The following is a 26,443-nucleotide window of genomic DNA, read 5'->3' as shown; positions in this document are numbered from 1 at the left end:
CCTTCCGCCTCTCTCTCTCTCTCTCTCTCTCTTCTTTTACTAAATTGGTAACCTTGGCCATAGTAATGATTGTTTTTGAGGGAAATGCTTCAAAGATCTTGTGTGTGGGTCATTGATAACCCTAAAATTATAACAACTCCTTTGAAGAGTTTTTCTTAATAATTTAAATGATCTACTTATAAGACATTTTTATTAAAATTCCTATATTTTTGGTCTCCAAAATTTTATGTTCTTTGTGGTCAGAATTTAATTTGAATTGTTTGAAAACCTGTTATGTAGATGTATTGTCATTTAGCTCCCTTTCTTCATGCCCCCGCCCCAATTTCTTGCTCTAAGCTCATAGTCTTAGCAGTCATTACTAGTGCACATGTTTTATCCCAAACCACTCTTTGTGATGAAGAAAAGATACACCTGACTGGTTCTACTGGTGATTGAGATGACACTAAAACAATTGGGTAGTATTACTAAAACTACTATTGATAAGCAAAGATACATTTATTTATATTGTCTTAATTTTTCACTATCTCAGGATACTTATGATAGCAAATGTGTCCTTTTCCCAGCTAGATCATTTGGTTTAAGGATAATGCTGATGAAACGAATAGAAATTTTAAACAAAGCAAGTTATATCATTGCTAACATTTCTAATCCCACCAGTTGTCAAAACTTGTATATATTGTTGGTTATATGAAAAACTGGGTTAAGGATATATGTGTCATTGGCTTAATATAAACCTACTGCCATTAGAAAAAAATACTTACAGTATTGATTATGGGTCAGTCATTTCATTTTAAGTATAGAACAGCCTGGCTTACAGTATCACAAAGTTTATCATAGGTAAGTTCTTTTGCTGAATATTTTGTTTAGCAATATAGCCAAAGAAATTATTTCATTTAAAGTGGTAGAAAATTCACTTGATTTTCTATCGATGTTGTCTGTAAAAATTAATAATATAGTTTTAAAAATACTTGGTAAGCACAATAAATGCAGATGTAAAGATGGATGCAGACATATTATTATGCATTATAAAGAATAGTTACCAGATAAATACACTTTTAGGTCAAACTGTAAAACTGAGAAAGCAGAAATATTAGCCTAAACGGAATCCTATATAAAGCAGTTTCCTACCTGCCCCCACCAGGAAATGACTGATTTCTTTCTGCTCTTTCCTAAAATGATTGATTATTGTGACTCTGCTTTTTGACTCACCCTTTAGTACAGGAAATATTGCCGATACTTCATGTGTATGTTTGCTGTGTGTATGTAAGCTTTTGCAATGGAAATATGAAAAGCAAGATGTTAAGTGGTATTTATGATCTTTGAAAAATAGTATTATATCCCTCAGAACTTTTTTTTCTTACGGTAGAGCAAGTGTATTCTGATGCATACTTATGTGTAACAGGATTTCTACTTAAAATAGTTCAGGTACTGATTACTAATGAATTTTATAGATAACCAGGACTGTAAGTGTGGTATTTTCTCTTTTTCGGTTTTCATTCTTTTAACTCTTTCATTTGGTGGACTCCTTTGCATCCTTCCATCTACCAGTGTCTAAAATGAGAACTGACTGTGTTCTTCTTTAATGCAGACCACCTGGTGGCCCATGGCAGAATGGCAGAAAAGGAGGCTCGTCGGAAGTTCAAACAGATTGTTGCGGCCGTCTTTTTTTGTCACTGTCGGAACATTGTTCATCGTGATCTAAAAGCTGAAAATTTGCTTCTGGATGCCAATCTGAATATCAAAATAGCAGGTGAGAGGCGTGTTGAAGATGTGAAAAAGGAATAAAGGTGTTTTTCCTTTAAGGCTCTCAAAATAAGGGATTGTCTATTTTCATCTATTTAAAAAGAAGAATCGTGAAAATAAAAGATTTTTGTGTGTGTGGCTTAAAAACTGATATATTTTAAATGTTATTTTTCATGTAGTGTTAGATGGGAAGTTTCTGGGAGGAAAGGGGAAAGAGTAATATTTAAAATTCTAATATTTTGGTTGACAGGTCCCTTTTAAATATAAGTAATAAGACAAGATAAAGTAGTGAGGAAAACTGCTAAAATTGTATATCTTCTCAGCTCCACCTGAGAAGGTTGACTTATGTCCCTACTAATACAGAGCATGCTTATTCTAAAGATTATAGTTTTATGATAATTTAAGAAGAATAGATCTTAAAGTAATTTAAAGAGAGTCCATTTCTGTTTCCTCAAATTTCACTCTTCTGCTCATCTGACGGTACCTGAAAAGCACTTATCACTGCCTCAAATTACTCATACTTCAGTTTTAATAAACTGTCAGCATTTGCCTAACCAATACAAGCCCACCACCTATTGATAGAAGAAAGTGACTACAGTGTATATAGAAACTATAAATGTAAAAATAAACCATTTTCGTTTCCTGACAGTTTTTAGTATTGCATTGTGTGTCCCACATCTCCCAGGTAAAAAGGGAGTCTCATAGAAAACTGAAGCATAGCTAGAATATAATTGCCTCAAAAAGCCAAGGTAAAAAACAATTCTAAAGATTTCACTCCTTAAAAGGGTGGGAGTTGAAAGTTCAGATTTATGTTACATTATAGGTCAAACTACCTTACATGTACCCTTGCAGATTGGTGCTTCTTCTGACAATTTTGTGTGTGTGTGTGTGTGTGTGTGTGTGTGTAGATAAGTCTGTTCACTTTCCAGGCTCTACTTTTATACCCTTGGACCATCATCTTAGCTTTTTATATATCTAAGACTGACAGATATACTCTTGTGTAGAACTTTCACATAGTTCTAAGCTCTTAGAGTCCTGCACTTGCTCACTACCTGGTAAGTAGGAGTTAGATACTTTCTTTATCTTACATAAAATCATATCTTTCCTTTGCCCTTATGTCTGTTTTCTATTCTCCAAAGCTATCTGGATGCTGGTAGTTCTCACAGAAGTGGATAGCATGGAAAGGACTAGCAATTTTAAACCTTCTTTTGTAATTATTCATTGTAATTTCCTATCGTTGCTATAACAAATTACCTCAGACTTAGTGGCTTGAAACAATACAAATTTATTATCTTACAGTTCTGGAGGTCAGAAATCTGAAATGAGTCTTACAAAGCTAAAATCAAGGTATTAGCAAGACTGGTTCCTTCTGAAGGCTCTGGAGAATCCGTCTCCTTGCTTTTTTCAGCTTCTAGAGGCCCCAGCATTCCTTGGCTCTTGCCCCTTCCTCACGGACTCTCATGATTACATTGGGCCCTCCTGAATAATCCAGGGCTATCTCTTCATCTCAAGATCCTTAACATAATCACATATGCAAAAGTCCCTTTTACTACTTAGGTAACATATCCACAAAATCTGTGAATTAAGACACGGATGTCTTTGGCGTTGGAGGTGCTATTTAGTCTGCCATAGATGTTTTAGGGTTCTTTGGATTATCGATTAGGATAGTGAGTTAAAAGAAGGACCTTTATTTCTTCTACGGTTTTATTGAAACTACATTGACCAAAGGTTAAAAAATTTTGTATGCTTCCTTGGTTCTTGATTTTGAATTTAGAATCGTTTTGATTTAGTTAAGGAAATTTTTATGGCTATCAGTTTTCGCATTGATAAAGTAAGTGTAAAAGCACTGGTCAGTGATAATTGAAATCAGAAACTCTACTGACAAATATTTGAGTAAGGAGATTTTTAAATGCTTTTCTTTGTTAATAGTAAAAACAAACCCATGTAGTCACAATAAGAACCTCTACCTGCTGATGTGTAGTTAACAGACTCCTAGGGGTGCTAGCAGCCAGGCTTGGGCTCTCTTTGTGTTAACACACCTATTTTGGCAAGATTTTTAAATTCATTAACCCAAAGTCTGCATTTTTATTATTTGTTTTTAGAGCAAAGCAAAAAATAAACGAACACCTCTAGTTTTATGCCCTGCTATAATATCTAGCACTGTCTTTGCTCATGCATTCTTTCCTACATGCCACCATTGTTTAGTTTCTCAATCATTGCCTAAACTGCCTTTCTTATACATAAGTTAGATCAAATTCACATTCTCCTGTGCTGAGTTTTCTTTGACCTTAATGGACCAGTGAGAGAGATGCTTCTAGTTGAAGCTGACTACAGCATGAGTAATTTCAGAGAGGTAGGTTGGATGATTCTGACAGGATAAGGTCAGATAAGTAATGAAATCAACTTTTTATTCTAAAAGCTAAAAGTAACTTTCAGATCTTTGATCTTTTCTGTGGTCTTTCTGATGAATTGTTATAAATCTCAGTTAAGAAGGAGCTACTGCATATGAAAGAAACACATGAGAGAAAAAAGTTTTTTGTTTTATTTAAAATATTGTTAGTCTTAAGCACCTCATTAGAAAATAATTTTGTATGTTCTAGTAGCAAATTGATGTGGAATTAACAAAAATTCATTTTAGGAAATTTAAGGAATTTATGTTTTCTTCATGCCAGTGGGTACCTAAGTGGTTTTGATAAAAAGATTATGGATCCTGTTCAAATGCAGAAGATGAATAAGTTGTTCTGGGGATGTTCATATTTACATGAATGTATTTTTACTTTTTATATGAATTAATGTGGCAATTTACATTTAATACTTTATATTATTAAATCTAGCTATTATAAAAGCTCATGCTAGCACTCTTCAAGAGAATATGTGTTTCCTGGACATAAAAGGTAAATTTCAGTTACAGGTATTTAAAAGATCCATCATCATTCTGTGCTTTAAGAGTTTTTGCACTTAAATTTTTACCTGTGAATCTTTGTCCTGTTGCTATTTCTAGAGAGAATAAAACCCAGTCGAATAACTTTGTTTTCTTTCTAGTTTTAAGAACTTCTTAATGGCAGTAGCAAACCTGTTTCTGTCATTAGTAATTGAGAATAAGCATTGTTTTCAGAATAAAGAATTTTACTTCTGAAAGGCACAGTTGCCAAGTCTAGAACAAAGAATTTATAGTAGTTAACTGAAACCTTAACTGTTGTTAACAAAGGTTCTTTGCTCAGCTACCATAGAAGAGAAAAAGGAAGGGTAAGCCATGACTCCTACCTTTGAGAATTTACAGTCTGATGCGAAAAAAATGCTTAGACCTTTGAAAAGTTAAATAACACAAATTATATTTTACATATCTATAAAGTACTTTGCAAAGCATTTTCATATATATCATTTAATTTCATCATATTAGCATGCAAATGTAGCTTATTTAGAAAACATTAGAATTTCAAATACAGGTTTCCAAAACACACCTTTAACTTTCCAAAACTTTGAACTTTTTATAAAGAACACTCAGGCAAATTTTTTTCGTGTAGAGTCTAATTCTGGGAGAAAAATAGGATTCTTGGCCTCTCACCTTTCACTTTGAATGCCTCAGATGTATGAGGATCCACAGAGGAACAGATAAAGGACTGGGGCAGCACAACGTGGCGCTCTCGGCATGTAGCCAGCATGCCTGGCCGACAGCATGTTTAACAGCTACCGAATTATAGTTTGATAATATAGAAGAGATGTTACAAGGCATGTTGTGATTCATTATCACATTAATTGTACAGTCTAATTACCACAGGAGTTTAGATGATGAAGAAACCACTTCAGTTTGTTAAATTCCATTAGATAGTGTATGCCACAAGGACTGTCACCCCCACTGCCTAGTACATATCTGCTCTGTAGTAGGTGCTCAGTAACTTTGTTGATCTGAATCTTAGGTAGAAGTGATGAGGACATAAACACCCCATTGGCATGATACTAGAAGTGAATTTTAAAGGCTAAGCAGGATTCTTTAAAGTGTAGGTGTAGAGGAGAGAATTCTAGTAGGATTAGTCAGTCAGCAAATGTTAAGAAAGCTCCTGCAACATGCTCACACTGATCTAGGCACTGGGGATACAGCAGCTGATAAAATAGTCTCTTGGAACCAATGTTCTGCTGGGGGGACACATAAACAAATAAGCTCTCATAAGGGCTTTGAAAATGATAAAATTGAGTAAAGCGATAGAATAGCTGGCTGGTGGGAGAGAGACTGCTTTCAACCAGGATAGTCAGAGCCTTCGAGGCAGAAGGAAGAGCAATGCAAAGGCTGGACAGAGGTGAATTTAGCGTATTTGAGGGAATAGGAGAAAGGTTAAAATGATAGGAGATAATAAACAACAGGGGGGAGTAGAAGGACATGGGGTGAGAGAGCTGGCAAGGGCCAGTTCATGTGGGGCCTTACGCACATTGTGAAGATATGGGATTTTATTTTAATTGCAGTGAGAAGCTGAGTTGGAGAGCAGCATGAGCAGCAGAAGAATGCATATGGCATATTTTCAGAAAATGTAAAGCAGCTTGGCTGGAGAGGAGGCTCAAGTAGGGGAGTCATGCCTGAGAAGGCAGGAGAGTATGTATTGATAGATTGTGAAATTATTTGAATACCAGGCTTAATAAATGACACAGGGTGGATAAGACAAAAAGATGAGAGTAGAGGGAAGGGACAGGAAGATGAGTTAAAAAGCTGTGAAATAGTAAAATCATGCATAAGGGTGGTAGTAGTGTTCATGAATAGGAAGAAAAGGGCATCAAAAGAGGGGGAGGCGGGGAGAAGGAGCACGCACACCAAGTGAGCCAGGAAAAGGGAACTTCTAGTTAAAGATATGTTTGGAAATAGAGGAATCAGATTTTCTTATTAATGGTTTATGTTAAGCTGTCAATGGTTGATACCCTGCTATATGAAAATAATTTTAATTGTCCCCAAAGATTAAGTAGAGAAATTTCTGTATTAAAAGAGATTGCCCAAGAACAAAAACCTAAATGTAGCTTGCTTATTCCCTGAAGCAAAGTTATTTGAAATACTCAGACGTTATGAGAATGTTTTGAAAATTGTGGAAACTTTTCTTTTCCAACCTAAGGAAGTTGGAAACTTTACTCTTTAAATGTCGACTCCCAGAATGGTCTCCATGAGATAGTTTCCACTCCGGTGTTATTGTTTTAGTTGGCAATCAGTAGCCTGCAAAGATCTGAAGTACTGAACTACAGCAAAGCCAGTATTTTGGAAAGAATTTCCAGAGTGCATGGAATTAAGATACTGTGGAAATTTTTGACCTTAATGTAGTAAGATTGAGACTATTTCATTTTTTCAGTGAGAAACTAAAACATTTCATAAGTCTATCGACTTTTGACCTTTCACCACCAGTATGAAAATACTGAGATACAATCATATAGGGAAAAAAGGTTGGAAACCTTCGATTTCAGAGAACCCCTTCACAGTGTGATGATATAGGATGTCCCTGACTGTTCATGGAAAGTAGTTATACAATATTCATCATATCAATCCCAGATTTTATGTCATGATCCTAACACCTTTTATTTAGTAATCAATCACTCAGTATACCTCCCTGGTTGACAGGTTGTAAATTGAGTCCAACAGAGGTCATGTGACTTTCCTTAATTCAGGTCATAGTAGAGCCTAGGAATCGTAATGCCTCAACCTGTGTACTCATCCTGAAATGGTGTATGACTTTCAACTAGAAGATGCTAAGCAAATTTAATGTGTGTTGACCTTTGGGAAAATAAAATTTGAAAAATTCTCTCTTCAGAATCCTATTCTTGAGAATGGAGCTTTATAAATGAAAAAATAACGTACCTTCACTCAAAAGGCATTTTAAGTACACACAGTTGACTTATTTTGTATGAAAAAATTCTAAAGTTATATAATTCACATGAGCAGATTTTTTGTCATTCATGGTTCTAGGTTATAAGTAAGGACTTACTCTTCTTGAAAAGTGATTGTACCTTGCTAGATTCAAGAACAGTTTTGTATTTGTAGGACCTCACTTGCAATAGCTATGCTACCAACACAGAAGAAGCATCGCTTCTGAGTTTCCCACTGCAGTTCCCCCAACACAGGGGATGAACTCAACACGGGGTGGGATGGGGTGAGACGTGGGGTGAATTGATTACATAGTCTGAAATGGCTCGCCTTAAACACATTTATCTTTAAAATGCATGCACATTTTATGTTCTCCTCGATGTCATGTCTGTATTTGTTTTAGTATTAAAATCATTCAACTTTATTTAACATAGAAAAAAAATTGATGTTCCAGGAAGATGTATTTTATTTAGCCTATGATTTCACATAATTCTTGGCACCCTACAGCATTATGTCTGAGGATATATAAACATAGACCAGTTAGAGAAACTGAGAATAAAGAATTTCTTGCCCAACCATCGATTCCTCTTATACAGACTTCTAGTTTGTGCACATTGACTTCTCTATTACTGTTTCTCAACCTCAAAGATTTGCATGCCAGTCTCTTTTCATTGCAAATCATTTATTTATTTATATATTTTGGGAATAATTAGGGGAAAAAGGGAATTGGAGGTTGACAGTGGAAAAGAAGACGGAAGCAGAAGGCAGAAAACAATTGGAAGCTTTTGCTTTGAGGCATTGGGGAAAAGAAGAGAAGTTGTGGGAAAGGAAACCTGAGCCTCAGAGCTTGCTTCCTCCATCTGTGGGGAGAAAGGAGATGAGCTGTGTGAAAGAGGGCATGCGTTTTTGGACCTACCAGAGCATCTCAAAATTTCAGATTGTTCCTTGTCTCTGAACCATGTTGGGCTCAGCATTTAATAAAATGTGGATAAGTGATGATTAAAAGGAAAAGTCACATTTTAATCAACATAATATCTTGAACAAAGAAAAATTAACATACCAGTGTCTTATTAAAGCTGCAAAAAATGACGGTTTTGAAAGATCTCAAGCAAGTAAGGGATGGTTGAAGGAAATTAGATACAGAAGTACCTGTAGTTCCTATTTTATGATATTTTTAAAGGACAGGGATATTCTCTTTGGAGTGTTGTTTTAATTCTACTAGTGGATGTAGATACTGTAAGAATTTTCACAAGTGTACCTAAGACCATGTTTCCCCAACTTTATTTTTCTTACAAGGTCTTGAAGCTCCTCAATTACAGGTTGATGTTGGGGCCAGGGACTAACGGATCACCCAGAGTACTTTTTCACTCAGGCTCTGAAGAATTCTTTATTGTGTTGTGTTAGGTGTGATAGTAACGGTTAATATAAAAGAGATATCAAAAAGAGGGACTGGTTTTTGTTTGAGTGCATCCAAAACTTCATTTATTTATTTTTGGGGGGGAGAGGGGATTAAAGATATAATTTACATTAGTTTTAGGCATACAATGTAATGATTTGATATTTGTATATTTTTCAAAATGATCACAGTAGGAATTGATTCCTTAGGCAGGCATTCTTCTCTAGGTGACAATATTAGTTAAGAGTCCCCATTAGTCCAAATTTTAGTTCCCATTTTTATAAATCCTGAGACTTTCATTGGTTTTCTTAAAGTCATAAGAGAATGAATATAATATTTATATTTGCTTTTCAAGTGTCAGACTGAGAAAAATTCAGCTATTGGTAGGCATAGATTCAAAATGAAAGGAGTTACAAGATCATGAGGAATATTTCATCTACTCTCTGAAAAAAATCCTAAGACGTGTGATCTTTCACTATGCCTTGCTCATGCCACACAGAGACCACTCTTAATTTAACACCTCAAATAGTTTACAATATCTTTTCCCAGCCATTGAATTCTGAATTTTTAGAGGTTCTCTGTGTTCCAGGAGATTCATGTCATGAAAAGTAATAATGACTTCTCTTGCCTTTCCTGTTTTTCAGAAGTCAATAAATGAAGTAATAAGTTTGGTCTCTCCATCCTCCTTAAATGGAATAGTTTGAGAGCCCTGAGTGTAAATCAAGAAGGGCTCCCTGCTCTCAGGGAGCTAATGAGTATGCTTCGGACCCAGTCTTTTCATTTATTGCTCAGTTGAAGTAGTTGACTGTCATGATAGTTTCAACCAGGATACAGTTTTTCATAATATTTTGTTAAATTTACATCTGTACTGGACCATTGGACAATATAAGGCATAAGGAAAACTGATGTTTAAGGTAATGAAGATAAAAATGATAAATTCTAAAATGCCTCAAAACAAGTTTTACCAAATTCATGAATTCTCTTCATTTGATCACATGTAGCATATCAAGATGTTTCTAGGACTTCAAAAACCAAAATGTTATATATAAATGCATACATATACACATACATATCTATAATATCTAGTTTACTTTATTGGGAATAAAGACTATCCACGTTCATAGTATAATATTTTCAAAGAAGTCTAAACTTGCTTATCCATTCATTATTTACAAATAAAACGTGAAAATAATTCAGATAGACAAGTTTGTTTCTTGGATTTAAAAATGTAAGCATTCCAAATACCAGGTCATGAAAAGTTTTTGGCTATTTTAGATATTATAATCTCAAAATATATATGGCTTTCAAACTAAACATGACATATCAATTTTAAATTAATACTCTTTCTTACATAATTTAAATAAATTAGTGAATCATTGGTAAAATGGAAAAATGAATTTTTCTTAAATATGAACTTTTAAATCAACTTTTAAAATATACTAATGTAAAATAAAATCTTATTTAAAGTTATTTCTTTATCATAAATCATGCAAAAATCAAATTATTTAAAAAATTTCTTGGGAGATTATTATGATAAAGTATTCCTTTGAAAGAACTTTGAGTCAAAAAAAGTTGGAAAGTACTGGGTACCTGTGCTATTAAATAGATTACAGTTTTCTTTACATTCTAGTCCAAATATAACCTTGGTTATTTTTATCAGATTGAGAAATTCTCTGAACTCTTGATAGACTCTTCTTCAGGAAAGCCTCTATCATATACTAGCTGCCCCTGACCTTCTTTCTCTAAAACTCATTCAGTGCTTATAGTTACATAGTTAGATGTGTGATTGTTTCATGTGTGCCTCCTCCATGGGACTGATCTGCCCCCATGGGGGCAGGGACTGTGTGTGTCTTGTTCACTTTGTGTTAATAACACATTAGTGAGCCCTCAGAAACTTGGGGAGCACCTACTCCTATTATATTTACACATTACCTTTTAGATAGGTTATTTTTCGATGTTTGTTCTCATTTGAGTTATGTTATTCTATTAACTTTAACAAGGTATTTTCTTACCTGCTTTTAATTTCTGGGTGACACCTTAGAACTTCATATATAATAATCATACCTTCTTTTCTCCCAAAGTAGGCTTCTGCTTACGTTTAAATAAGCAGACCATGTCTTAAGGCCAAATGTCTTAATTTTTCATTAGGAAAATAGTGTTATTATACCTATATACTATATTTCCATTTATTATCTTCAAGTTTGTTTGTTTTTTTTAGTATTTAAGAAGACTTTGATTTATCATGGTCTATAAAAGGCACACTAAAATTTTGTATAATATTGTTACCTATCAATATTAGAAATTTACCTGATTGATTGGACTTTTATTCTAAGTGATATGATTTAGAATTGTGACTGTAATAGTGTGTATTAACGTTTTAAAGAATTCCAATGAATATTGTGTGCAAGTCTTATGGAAATGTTTCATTACAACCCTTTCTTTATACACCTACTCAATACTGAGTTTAATGAAAAGATCCCGTTATGGGGAGAACTTTTTGTTTTTTTATCAGAAGGATTGGGCTAGTGTTATCTGTAATAGAGTGGAAAGGATTGGCTTATTACCTCATTTTAAAATATAGCTGAGTTCAGTGATCCTAACTACTGAGGTATTTTAAAGCTTTGGGAGAAAATATATACGTCATTCATTGAAGATGCCAATGTAATGCTGGTACAGCATTTTTGTTTTTAAAATTTTATTTTCTGCAGAGATAGTGATCATACCTGATATATAGTGCTAGGGAGTTCAGGAGGATCAGGAGATGGCTAAGATTTAGTGACGGATGTGGAGCAGCAGCTGTGACAAAATAGTACTATCATATTTCTTGACATACCTTTCCAAAAAGGTTCAATCTCATGAATATTACCCTCTCCCCTTCTCCAGTTTAGACCTCCCTTGGTTTCTTAAACTAAACCAAATTCTCCCCCTCCCCACAAATAAGCTGATTACTTGATTTTTGTTTCCCATGAAGGAATTTTCTCTTGCATATAAATGCTCAGGCTGTGAGTCAGTAGTTTTTGGCATTACTTCTCTATTAGCTCCTACTCAGGAAGTTCAGCCAGGGGTTGGAGTGATTGCTAAACACTGAGGACTTCCCAAGACCCATTTTTACGAGTGAATTAATACAGCAACTCCCGGGAACTTTGAAACTCATCCTTTATCACTAGTGTAATTCTGAGATCCACACAGTAGACTCTTGTTTTGTTCAATTCCAAGTAAAGGTTTGAGTCACATGATTTCTAGGTTAGTAATATTGTATGGGAAAAGGAAAATCAGTTCCTTATCTGTCATGTTCCATTTTAACAGTCCCTATAACAGTCTAAATCTTATTTATGTAGTATTCTTACCTGAGTGCTGGTCTTTGGTTCTTTGAGTCATTTCTAACAAGAACACCTGATAGCTTGCCCCTCCCGCCTCTTAGTTCATAGAGGAATTAATCAAAGACCAAAACTTTTTCTGTTCTCGGTCTTTGTCTCTAATTGCAAAGGCAGTATTGGGATTATGAGTACTCAGAAGCTTTCAGATTTTAAAATATGAAGGATCTTGTCGCAGTGTTTTCTAGTGAGGTTGTTTATTTAGGATAAATATTTTCTCACTTCACTTTTTCCTTCTGCCCCCTACTTACAAGCTATTTACTTATAGCAGCAATGAAGTGAAGCATAAGTTACTCCTGGAGGGGCTGGCTGTCAGTTGTAGCTGTACTGTATTACCTTAACAGGTACTGAGAACATTGGAACTGGCTCTAGGCTGTGTCTAATTTGTTTCTGTCTGTTTTGGATTGCTCCTTGGTCAGCCAAAAAAAGAAGTCAAGGGTATCACTCTGAAATGGTGGGCCAAATAAGAAAATTTCTTGTTGCAGTTGTCTTGATTTTTAAATTAGTGTCACCCGTTCTTCGCTCTTTCCCCTGACCACATACACATATCCCATTGATGATATACTTACTTTCAGGACTATAAAATGACTACCCTTTATAGCCCTGGGCTCCTGATATTGCCTAGAACAAAAGAATTTCAAGTCTCAAAATTGATAGTAAAGTTCTGGTATTTAAATCATCCCTTGAAGAAAGGCATGTGGTTCAAATTAGAGTCTACTACTCTGTATTAAGAGAAAGGAATATAAGATACCATTTCAGCCTGCAGACAGATGCTAACCAACAAGGGTGTTAAGGGTTAGAAAAGAGACTTAACAAATTATGTTAGGAGCCATTATGAGTGGAGAAGTAAGTGACCATAGGCCACATGAAAAGAACAACTCCACCCATATGGCTTCTGTTGTATGGGTGTGAGTGTCCGTCTTAATCAGTTTCTTCTGCAGTTTCTTCTGTTGCTTCTCCCTTGTCTTCTGTACAGTATTGTCCAGAAGAATATTCATCAATTTAATGTTGCATCTGTAGGTCATAAATCTTTCCTGTTGCCAGTAAATAAACATGAATTTTGGGGGGACACAAACATTCACACCAAAGCATAATGTATGCTATCTTTGTCCTTAATACGAATTACTGAGTAGTAGTTATTTTATTAGTATAAAAGTAATTCTAATATTTTTGTATTAGTGAACTCTATCATTTATGCCTAATAGCCATTATGATAGTCATTACACATGTCATTAAAATATATACTTTTCATTTTAAATTGTATTTAACTACAGCTGTAGATTTTATCATTGTATGTAAAGCCTTCATAGTTAGCTGTTCTTTATATAAGATAATTGCTGTTTTCAACAAAAACTTCAATAGGATTCCAGTTTTAGCAAGACACTCCCAGTTTCTACCCTGTTAGCTGTTCACCAAGGGCTGCTCTGAATTCTCATGCATTTATTTTCTTTTTTATACTTTCCTCGCTTTCCACTTTTTCTCCCTCCCTCTCTGTTTTTAGTTAATCAGTGAATCATTTGTAAGATATTGAATGCCTTCTCTTCTTCCAAGCACTGTTCTAGGCACTAGGAAAATCATTGGTGAGAAAAACAGCCTGATCCCTGCCTTTCGGAGCCCTGTGATAATGGAGCTTAGATCTCAGTGAAATGGCTCTGAACAGCAAGAAATGGAGTTGGGGGTGGGCTAGAGAAAAAGGAACCTATTCTTTTCTCTTTTTTCCCTTGCTTATTATGAAATATTGTGTATATACACATAAATGTGCCTCAGCTGTATATGTACACTTTAATTGCTACAAAGTAAACTCCTGTACAATTACCACTTAAATCAGGAAATAGTAATTTCATCAGCTCAGGCTGTACCCCTGCCTTCATCACAACTTCATTTTTTTCCCCAAGAGGTAATCACTGTTTGATTTTTGTGTTAATCACTTATTTGCTTAAGAGGGTTGTTTTTTTTTTAAATAGTTATGCAACCTGTTTAATGCATCCCTCAGGAGTTTTGCTCCAACGGTTATCATTTATATTGAATATAATGTGCAACGGGCCCATCCTGAGTATAGTTTGTCTTTGAACTATGTATAAATAGAATCATGCTGTATATATTATTTTTGTCTTATTTCTCACAACACTGTGTGAGATTTATCCATGTTTGTTTAGCTATGGTTTATTCACTTTTATCTAGTATTGCATGATACGAATATACTACAACTTAATATTTTTCCATTATATCTATCAATGGCTGTTTGGATTATTCAGTTTGGAGCTTTTACTAAACAACTACAGAGCATTTGTAAACATTTATCCTGCTACAGCCATGCCTCCCTGAACAAGCCCGATCCCATCTGATCTTGGAAGCTAAGCAGGGTCGGGCCTGTTTAGAACTTAGATGGGAGACCAACTAGGAATACCAAGTGCTGTAGGCACAAAAATTAAAAAAAATTAAAATAATAAAATTAAAAATAATAATAAAAATAAACATTTATCCTGGTATACTCTTTAACATTAATGTGTATTTTCAAACATTTAAGGGTATAAACCTAGGAGTAAATTTTCCAGGTCATACAGTATGTCTGTTTTCAGCGTTAACTTGAGAACGCCCAACCTGGTGTCCAGCACAGGTGAGCATTCCCATTCCTGTATGTCTTCCCTGGTGCTGGGTACTGTTATACTTTGTGATTTTTATCAGTCTGGTGAGTGTGTAATGGTTATCTCATTGTGGTTTTAGTTTACTTTTCTATTTAAGAATGATATTGAGCTCCTTTTCATGTCTGTTGACCTTTTTTTGTGAAGTATGTCTGCTTAAAAAAGTCTTTGGCCCATTTTTCTACTGGGTTGTATGTCTTACTGATTTATAGGAGTTTTGTTTCTGTAGCAAGGATATGAGTCTTTTATGTGTTAGAAATATCTTCTCTCATTTTGTGGTTTCTCATTTCACTCTCTTTAAAATGTTTTTAAATGAATAGACTTTTTAATATTTTAATGCAACCAAATTTACCACTTTCCCTTTGATTAGTGCTTTTCATTTCTTGTTTGAAAAAGCTTTCCATCCCCTGAGGCTATAAAGATATTCTCCTTTATTATTTTATGAAAACTTCATGGTTTTACCTTTTATATTAAGTCTGTCATCTACCCAGAATTAATTTTAGGATATAGTGTGAGGAAAGTGTCCTATTTTATTTTTTTCCATGTGGAAAACCAATTGTTCCTATGCCATTTATTGGAAAATTTATCCTTTTCCCACTGATACGCAGTGCCTGTTTTAGTGCACCATTTTTAAAGAAACTTGTAAACACACAGTATTTCTCAAGCACTATGTGCCTTTGGGAATTACATCAGCAGAGCAGAGTGTTGACACTCAAGTCTAATGAAAACAGTAGACTATAATAATTAAAGAATTTGGAAGTTGTATAAAATTACTTATGGGATGTACATTTACCTCATTATAAACATGATGCTGAAAGCACAGTATGTGTATAAGCTTTGAGAGCATCCATGCTGGCATTATAGGCTCACAGTTGTTCTTAGTAATTTTTTTAAAAAAATCTTTAAATTTGGGCATGTTACCACCTTAAGGAATCTCACTTTCCCAGACGTAAAACAAAAATAATGCTCATCTCAGTGAGGTAATAAATACAAGGTACAGTAACACAGCACTTGACAGAGTGTCCTTTAGAAAAGTTTATTTACTTTATTCCACAAAATTCACAGTGCTGCACAAATGGGAAAACTGCTACACTGAGAGAGATGAATCAAAGACAGCCCAGTTCTCGATCTTCTCAAGATACCTGTCTCCCTCCACCGTTCTTGCCACTCAGCTGCATGGCCACACTATTCATTTCTAAGTACTCTGAATGAATGTACTAATAGTTCAGAATTATTATTTGTCATCAGACATGATAAATGCTTATTTTATTCACAGTGTGACATTCTAGATGATTCAGAATCTGGATTATGTTCATAATCCATTCCTGTGATTTAGCATGTCTTTAAAAAGCTAACAAAACTTCTGAAGGGAAATGATATCATTTCTCAGCTAGAATAATTATCATTATAGTTTTCTCCAGATAAAAGTTGCGTAGTTCTTCGGTGACATTCTGTGGATACTGCAGACCATCTTTTCCTTCATTGAAATGTTTTTCTCCTCTCTCAGCTTCCTTATTACAATGATATTTTTCTGATTTTCTTCTTTTTGTCTTTCTCCTTTTTGCTGCATCTTCTTTCTATTCCTGTGCCTGCGGAATAGGAAGTACCTATGGGTGTTTTCTAAGCCTTAATTCCCAGATGTTCCTTTTTCTTTACTTATTCTTTCAAAAAAAATTTTATTCATTCATTACTCAGTTCCTCAGAACATCTTCACTTGAATTTTTTCTTACCTTCTTAAACTCAAGACATAACAAAATATATATATATATTTTTTCTTCCCAAACCAACTTCTACCTTCCTTGAGTCTTATGGGTCTAATCTGCTCAGCCAGACATGCATGCATGGTCTTACTCTCTACTTTTTACTCCTTTTTCATCTCATGTGTTCAGCCTACTCTCAGCTACTGTTCAGTCTTTTAAAAAATATTTTTTAAATTGTCTTTCCTTTTTTTTACTATTCCTTTATCACAAGCCTTCAACTTCATACTTAATCTAGTCTTGCTTTCAGGTTAATTTTACTACGTCACTTGCCTGTTCCAAAAGTTTCGATGACTCCTCATTGTCTCTAAGAGTGGTTCACATACCTCTTCAGAAAGAATTATATTTTGTTTGTTTACATTCACATGTCTAAATTATTTCCAGGAGATTCAGTAGGTGAAAGGTAAGGCTTGTGAGTCATTCCAAAGTTATTTTTTGTGATTCTGATGTACAGACGGGGTTGAAAATCAATGGTTGGAGAGAGGATAAGGGGATGGAATGGGTGGCGCTTATGATTAGATGTAATTATCATGATAGTAGTTTTTGATTTTAGTTGGTAGGTTCAGGGATGCTCATTGCATTGCTAAAAATAATTTCTACTTCTAGAAGGGGTGAAACTTTGTGACCTTGAGTTAGGTAGTGGTTTCTTAGATATGACACCAAAAGCATAAGTGACAAAAGAAAATCTAGATAAATGGAACTTCATCAAAATGAAGAAAGGGAAAAGATAATCAACAGAATGGGAGAAGATATTTTCAGATTATATCAACGGACTTGTATCCAAAATATAGAAAGAATTCTTACAACTCAATAACAAGACAACTCAGTTTAAAAATGGCAAAAGATTTGAATAGACATTTGTCCAAAGAAGATATACAGACGTCCAAGAAACACATTAAATGATGATCAACATCATTAACAATCATGGAGGTGCAAAATCAAAAGCATAGTTTTAATTTTTTTTTTTTTTTTAAAGAACAATAATAAGTGTTGGCAAGGATGTGGAGAAACTAGAACCTTTGTACATTGTTGGTGGGAATATAAAGTGGTGCAGGCACTTTGGATAACAGTTTGGGCAGTTCCTCAAAAGGTTACACATGGGGTTATACCATAGGACCCAGCAATTCCACTCCAAGATATATACCTGAGGAATTAAAACATACATCTTCAAAAAACTAACATGAATGTACATAGCAGCATTATTCATAATACCAAAAAGTAGAAACAATCTAAATGTTTGTCAACTGATGACTTGATAAAATGTAGTATACCAGTACTATGGGTATACTACATATTATTATTATTATTCAGCAATAATAAAAAATAAACTACTGATACCTGCTACAACATGGTGAAAACATGCTAATGAAAGAAGCCAGTCACAAAAGATCATACATTATATGATTCCTTTTATATGAAATGTTCAGATTAAAGAACTCCAAGAGACAGAGTTGATTAGCCTAGGGCTGGGCATTTGTGGGAGAGTTGGGATGGAGAATGACTGCTGATTGGTATAGAGTTTTTTTTCTAGGGTGATGAAAATGTTCTAAAACTGATTGAGGTAATGGTTGTACAAGTCTCTGAATATACCAAAAATCTCCAAACGGTATACTTTAAATGGGTGAACAAATTTTATAGAAAAGACTATAGGAAAGAAAATCGAAATAAAAGGCCACGAGTAGAGCAGTGGTGAGACTGTCATGAACCAAAGATGATAATTTATAATCAAATTCTTTGTATCTGAAGTCTAATAAAATTTTTAAGTTTTTTGATAAAAAGAAGTAAAGGAAAGGAGGAAAAGCACTGGTTCACAGGATGACGTCTAAGGTCCTTGTTCTATCATTTAAAGCTGTATTTTGTCTGGCCTGATGCTACTGTGTAATCTTATTTCTTGCCACATACCTCTGCCTTGGCTATGCTTTCCCTAGCCAACGTTCAGAATACCCTTTTCACATCCCCTCTCTGCCTCCTTATATCCTAGCCATTCAACTAAGTTTTACTTCCTTTTTGAGTCCTTCCATAGGAACATACCTTTTCTGCCTTTGGTTCTTTCATAGGATCCAACACTATGTACCCATTGGGAGGCTTCCATATGTATGTGTGGTATAGACAAGTGAAGGAAATTGAGGAACCTAGAGATTATGAAAGAGACATTAAGAATAAGAAGTTTTAGTACATAATGAAAGACATTATAAGAACAGCTCCAGAGCCAAAATAAGATGAACAATCCCATTCAATGGAAATAAGGTTTTCGAGTTCAGGGTAACTGAGCAAACTTAAGTTCTAAAAGTTTTTGTTTCCCTGCTTCTTTGGCATTTCTTATCCAAGTCAGCAAGAGTTCTTCCTAGTTCATTTCATTCATTTCTTTAAATTTTGTTGTGAGGATTTTCTAATTTCGATCATCTTATAGTTTTTCCGATGTTTATATGTGTAAATAACTAAAAACCAACAAAAATCTTAGTAATTCTGTTCCACGTCTGTCTATTTTCCGTGTACCCCATCCCACTTCCACTTCCACACATCCCCTAGTACTTCCCTAAACTACCAACAAAACCCAAAATATATTGGTTTGATTTTTAACTGCTTTTATTTTTCTTTCCAGTCTCCATGAAATGTGTAGCAAAATGTTCCCAATTGCAAGCAGCTGAGAGAATAAAGAAGATTTGTTCTTCCCATCCTAGTTATTCAGTCCCTGAAGTGTTGATTAGAAGGAACTGGACTTTCAAAATGAGTTCCAGATTTAGTATATGTTAATAATTTGAGGCTTCTCCCACATCCATAATTTAAATTTTTCAAAAATAAGTTATGTTATAGCCAAATGGACAATGAACCAGCCAGAATTTTAACTTAAGTTGCACAGCAGTATTGAAGATTAATGTGAAATACTTGTGAAGAGGCACAGCAATATGCTTTCAATAAAACTATCAATTTATAGTAATATGTATATTGAACAGGGAGGGTGGGTCAGAACCTGTTAGGTTTGGTGTATTAAAGAACGAATTGGAATATCCCAGAATCATTCATCACAGGAAGCTGGACTTAATGGGGAAAAAAAAAGTGTCATAGCAGGCAGAGAGAAGCAAATTTATATGTGCAACACCTTAGAGTTAGGAGTAAGAACAATATTTGGAATGATTATAGGAGACCCCTTGACAGGTTTACAAGACTACAGGATTTTTGCTTGGTATGTAATAAGCAATAAGAGCAAGGGGATGGAGGTTTTGTTGCTATATCTTACTGAAATTGAAATTTTGCTATTGATCATTGGGTCTAGTTGTGGAAGCCAGCTGTTTGACTGGGACATGCTGTGGAAGTAGGTGCTTCCCCAGATGTGACCCTCTCTAATTGTCAGGCCCCAATCATCTCATTCATTCTTGCACACTCATTTCTCATATATACACCTAATGGCAATCCAAGTGTAGCCATCGCTGAAAGTAGTTCCCTTTGATATTGTTTCTTTTGTAAAGATTTCCTGTTTGGTAGAATAATAAACAAGCTCATGCCATTAAGTTTGTGCCTTCCCTTCCCCAGCAGAGTGGAAGGGTAGAAAGGTTACTAATTGTAGATAGAATGTTCATGGTTCAAAATGAGAAATTTACTGTGTTTTTAAGCTGCTTATTAGGAAAATTTAAACTCGACTTTTTAATTCATTGTTCGACTTGATAGAAGAGGCATTTTCCAATGAGGAATGAGAACATTTGATTTCTCATAGAAGTAGCTATAATAATTCTAATGATGGCCCTGACCTCTTAGCCCCTTGCGATCATTAAGTTCATTTTAGAACCTTAGGAAGGATGACTAGGAAGTAGAGGCCCTAGTACCTGGCCAGCTGCCATTGTCAGTACAAGAAGGCTCCAGTAGCCAGAAAGTGATAAGAAGACTCCAGTATCCAGAAGGTGATAAGAAGACTGGCCCAGTGATTTTATTGCAGTTTAATTTACTGATCCTTTCTTGAGTCCTTGCTATGTATGAAAACACTGCGTGGAGGTTAGGATAAATAAAATGATATCCCTCCTATTTAACTAGTGGAGGGTATAAATACATGATATAACTAAGTATAATATAAGGCAGAGTTGTAATTGGGAAGTAGAGGTATAAACAAAGGGCTATGGAAGCACAGAGGAGGAAGCCATTGGCATGGTATTTTGCAATGGAAATCAGTTAAGGCTTCATACAGGAAGTAATATTTGGCTGGGCCTTGAAAATGAGTGATATTTCAAATGTAGAAAGGAAAGGAAAAGACATGGCACAGAGAGGAAATAGCATAAGAAAGGCACATAAACACAGGATGTGAGTAATCCGTTAATGCCAGAATGGCCAGGGATAAGTTGGAAAGGTAGGGTGGAGTTGAGTTATGAAAGACCTTAAACGACAGTGCTAAGAGACTTATACTATTCTGTAAGCAGAAGGGAGCCACCAAATGTTTTTGAGTGATGAAGTAATGCAGTGTGGTTTGTGTAACATTCACTGTGCTATGAATGGATGGCTTAGAGGAAAATGAAATAGGTACAAGTAGTAAGCAACAGTGTTAATCTAGGTCAGAGGTAAAAATATGAACTGAGATGGTAGGAATGGAAAAAGAAAGGAGGAGATGGATTCAAGACACATAGGGTAGAAGCAGTAAAGGTTTTAACACTTAGAAGTGAGAAATGGAGAGGGAGAAAGGAAAGATGACTCTAGTGCTCCTAGTAATTGGGTGGTAATGCTGTTAATGACCATGGGAACATCCCTGGAAGAGCAGATTTGATTTGATTTTGGAAAATGGTGAATTTGAGGTATTTCTTTCCAGGCAAGTATTAGAAGTTCATGTCAGAAACTTAAGAGTTGATACCAGGGTCAGAGATATAAATTTGGAGAATCATTACCAAACAAATGTTAGTGGAAGCTGCGGGAACAGAAGAGTTAGCTTTAAGAAAATGTATAGCAAAGAGCCTTACTAGAAAACACCTTCTATAGAAGGTAGAAAGAAAAAAAGCAAATAGCAGACAGTTGTCAATGAGAGTAAAACTAGGAAAGTGGGGGAGAGAGTTTGAGAGGATAAGGAGGTTCTCAGCATTCTCAGATGCTGTGACTACAGGGAATGTGGTAGGTCTGGGGCAGGAAGGAGTTCTAGCCTCTCATACATACAAGCTGTTCAAATAAATATTTATACACATAAAAGTATAAGTCAGCGACTCTCTATCCTTTGGCTTATCATCCTTGGTCATTTTTTAGTATTCTTCCCCAAACCTCACCCCTCCTATTTTCCATCTACTCTGTTTTTAAAAAGTGGGAGGTAGATAAAAGAAGGTGGGAAGTTGAAGCCCAAAGGAAATTGAAATTAAAATGTAACTTCTTTCTTTGTTCAATTTATAAATAAGTTACATATTCTCTACTTTGAATAAACCACCTTAATAATAATGCCACTTTGTCTAATTTTTAAAAAATTTTTATTAAAACATAGCTAACATTATATTAGCTTTTGGTGTACACCATACTTATCTAACATTTATATACCTAAAGAAGTGATCACCATGGTTTTGTCTAATTTTTTAAGTCAGAGTGTCTCCAATGGTCATAAATGTTTGTCATATGTAAAAATAATCATGAAGATTTGGGGTCTAGTTGAGTAGGCTTACATGTATTTAAGTCCGATGTGGTCTTAACATCAATCATCCAATTTCATTCTTGTTCTTATGGAAACAAGTACCACTCACCTCACTCAGCCTAGGTTTTTTAAGGGAACAGTGCTAGTTTTGCTGAAGTAAACCAATCATGTTTACTTTTAGTTAACCAGATATTTTTTGCGTTCCAGCTCATCTGTATCTCTATTTCACTATTGTTTTAAGTGGCTGGTTATATCATTTCTAATTGTTCTCTTTTCACATTGGATATTCAAACTTAGTGGCTTAGAACCTTTATTCTAGTGACTAGAAAGTAATATTTGCTGGTTAAGATAACATGAGTTATGTCCATTTGCCTTTCTAGATTTTGGCTTCAGTAACCTTTTCACTCCTGGGCAGCTGTTGAAGACCTGGTGTGGCAGCCCTCCCTATGCTGCACCCGAACTCTTTGAAGGAAAGGAATATGATGGGCCCAAAGTGGACATCTGGGTATGTAACTGCCTTCCCTTACACACTATAGCATTAGTTACCCTTGTTTGATGAAACTGTCCCCACCCTGGATAACACAAAATGCTGGACGTGAATTAAGATCTTGCTTACCTGTTCTTTCAATCCCCAATTCTTTGTGCAAAGTCTTTCCGCCAACACTTATCTTATGGATTGAGCCACAGACTTCAAACTCGCCCTTTGCATCTGCAAAAAACAAAACAAAAAACCCCAAGGGCAAGCTTGAATGGGCGCCCTTTGGAGAACAGAGATTCTTTCTGTTGCTGCCACTTGCGTTCTTCCTGGAGGATGAGTACTGAAATTCGAGATATGTTACCCAAAATTAATGTCCGGAAGCAAAGAAGAATGTTAACTGTTCTAAAGATGATGTGGCCTTGACAATGCCCTATATTATTTCTCATTTAAGAAAAAGAAGAAAAAGTTTATTCCATTATCTTGTGCATGACTCACATCTTCTTCAGACACATACTATAATGGCCTCTTTTGTTCCCTCTGATGCAATTAATTGTACGTATTCTCTGTTTGGGATGCAGAGCCTTGGAGTGGTCCTCTATGTGCTTGTGTGTGGTGCCCTACCATTTGATGGGAGCACACTGCAGAATCTGCGGGCTCGAGTGTTGAGTGGAAAGTTCCGCATCCCATTTTTTATGTCCACAGGTAAGGAAGTTGCAGCACACTGGATTCATTAGATTATTAAGTTATCCTAGGAATTGAGTGGGGGTGTATAAATAGCCCTCTTAACATCCTTTCTTAGCTCCAGTTTGCTGAATTGGTACCTCCGGAGGCAAGGTACTATAGGAACTATGCAGACTTTGGCATTGGATAGATAGCCCTGTTGTATTTGTCTGAGTTTGGGTCTGGGCTTTGCACATAGCAGCTGGTGTTGTGTGGCAGTTACTACGTCTGTCTAAGCTTCAGTTTCCTCATCTATAAATGGCTGGCAGTTTTTGCTAGGACTGTTACTATGAAGACTAAATTAAATAATGTATGTAAAGAGTCAATAGGCCCGTCACATAGTAGCAAGGCAATAAATATTCCTGTCTCACCTTGTCCTTCACTCCCTCACCCACCCTTCTTCAGGATAATATTTCTGTTTAGTGGGACCCAACTGAGATGTGGTAATAAATGCCAGGGATCAAGCAACCTTTACACCTTAGTCTTGCTGCTACTTGCTGCTACATTTCCTACTTCTATGATATTGATCCCCCATATGCAAATTTTTTAAAAGTACTTTTTAAATGTTTTCAATAAGGTAAGTAGCTCTTGGAAAAAATTAACACTGGAAACAAACACCACATATCCAGAATCTACAGTGTTTTATCACTATTAATATGCATATAAGAAAAACATTTTAGACACTGTACAGTAAGCAATCTATTCAGTTTTGCTTAATCATATTTTCATTTTAAGGAACAACATACAGAATATAGGTCCACTTAAATTGGTAGCAAAGTATAGGCACGTGGGAATTGTACTTTAAATAAATAACTTTAAATCTCCTTAGAATTAATGACTTAATAGTATATCAGATAATGATAAATCCTGTGAGAAAAATAGGGAAAGAGGTTTAGGGATGGTGGGTGGAAAGTTATTTGAAAAAATATGGTCAAGGAACCCCTTTATTGAAAAAACAACATTTCAGCAAAGACTTAAAGAAGGTGAGGGAGTGAGCTATGTAGTCTGAGGAAGAGGAAGACCTTTCCAGCAATGTAAAGGCTGCAGGGAGAGAGCATGCTTGAGTGTTTAAGGAAAGGATTGAAGGCCTCTGTGCTCAGAAAGGAATGAGTGACAGGGACAAGAGAGATGAAGTCAGAGAGGCAAGAGAGAGCTTACTTTTAGGGCCTAGGCAGTCAATATAAGACCTGAGTTTTTACTTTGAGTGAAATGCAAAGGATCAGAGGCTTTAACAGAGGAATAACATAATCTGACTTTAGGTTTTTTTTCTGACTTTTATTAATTTGAGGAATTTCATGGTGACTTTTGTTTTATTAAAAAATCACTTTGGCTGCTCTATTGCTTGAAATGTTCAAGGGCTGAAGGAGGGAGACCAGTTAATAGAAGACTTTTGCAATAATCCAGGTGAGAGATATTGGTAGCTAGTTCCCAGACTGTGGTATAGAGGTAGAGATGGGAAGAAGTGGTCAGATTCAAGAGATACTACATACTGTATGGCAGTCATTGTTCAAAGCATTTAATAAAAATTAACTCATTTAATTATTATAACGGCCCTATCAGATACATAAGACTATTACCCCCATTTTTACAGGTGATAAAACTGAAGCCAGGAGACATTTAGCAATTTTCCCAAGATAACACAGCTACTAAGTAGCTAAACTAGAATTTGAACCTAGGCAGTTTGGCTCCAGCAACATTTATGTTGGATTTGATGTGAGAGAAAGAGTAATTAAAAATAACTCACTTATATGTGGTATCTAAGGAACAGAAAGAACAAACTAATCAAAAACAGACTCACAAATATAGTGGACAGTTTGGTGACGGACTGAGGGGAGGGGGATTGGGAGGCTGGGAGAATGGGGTGAAGGGTTAAAGAAGTACAAATTGCTAGTTGGTAGTTGGGCACGGGGAGCATGGAAGAGGGAATGCAGTTAGCATTATGATGGCTAAGTGGAGGGCCAGGGGAGGGAGGGAGCAATTGAAGGGATTGTTTTATGAACATTATAGATATCTAACCAATGTACTGTATACTCGAAACTAATTTAAATATAAATTTACTTAAAAAAACAAGTAACTCCAGGGATTTTGGCTTGAGCAGCTGGGAGGATGAATTTATTGCTAACTGAGATGGTAATGGCTAGGGAAGAATACTTACATTTTGGAGAGATGTTTTAGATGTGTTAGTTTGAGATGCCCATTAGACATCTCAGTTGAGATATTGTGTAGGCAGTTGAATGTAGTAGTACTATAACTTAGTTGAGAATTGTGGGCTGGAGGTGTATATTTGGGAATTATCAGGGTATAGATAATATTTAAAGCTATGAGATGGGATCACTTTTAGGCATTGATTACAGAGAAGAAAAGAGGTCCAAGGACTAACTTCTGGAACACACTAATATTCAGAGATTAGGAAAATGAAGAGGAATCAGCATAGGAACGGCTAGTGAGGTAAACTGAGAGTCAACTGTCATAGAAAACAAGTGAAGAAAATGTTTCAAGGAAGAGGAACTGTGTGGAGTGTTGCTGATAGGTGACTGAGAACTGAATATTAGATTTAGAAATGTGGAGATCATTGATGATCTTAAAGTACAGTTTTGTTGCAGAGGCAAGAGCAAAAACCTAATTCATGTGGATACAGCAGAAAAGGAATAGAAAGGAAATGGAGAAAGGAAATAGATATAACTCTTTTCAATTTTTCTATAAAAAGAAGCAGAGGATGGGTCCAGTAGATTGCTTTGGCCAGAGGTACCTGTGATCTTGTCATAATCAACTGGATATCCTCAACCTTTATCATAATGACTACCCAGCTATATTTAGCACGTCACCACTCTCTTTTCTGTTTTTAAAAATCCACTGTTTTTGGGGAAGGTTTAGGTATATAGCAAAATTGAGCAGAAAGTACAAGGAGTTCCC

At 35.4% G+C, this 26,443-nt stretch overlaps 1 protein-coding gene and 1 pseudogene across 6 annotated transcripts in view; both read left to right on the top strand.

The window, feature by feature from the left end:
* The window catches only part of SIK3 (SIK family kinase 3), a 215,012-nt gene that overhangs the window by 140,911 nt on the left and 47,658 nt on the right, over positions 1-26,443 (top strand). For all 6 annotated transcript variants that reach the window (XM_039887970.1, XM_039887974.1, XM_039887972.1 and 3 more), the window contains 3 exons: positions 1,589-1,750; positions 22,713-22,837; positions 23,389-23,512. In XM_039887970.1, the coding sequence (XP_039743904.1) occupies positions 1,589-1,750; positions 22,713-22,837; positions 23,389-23,512 (411 nt within the window). The remainder of the gene's footprint in view (positions 1-1,588; positions 1,751-22,712; positions 22,838-23,388; positions 23,513-26,443) is intronic.
* On the top strand, positions 14,650-14,768 carry LOC120622506 (uncharacterized; annotated as a pseudogene).

The sequence above is a fragment of the Pteropus medius genome, unplaced genomic scaffold (assembly GCF_902729225.1).
Source record: "Pteropus medius unplaced genomic scaffold, Ma_sr-lr_union100, whole genome shotgun sequence".
Classification (NCBI taxonomy): Eukaryota; Metazoa; Chordata; class Mammalia; order Chiroptera; family Pteropodidae; genus Pteropus; species Pteropus medius.
Note: the sequence above shows the minus strand (reverse complement) of the source record. Positions and strands in the feature narration are given on the sequence as shown.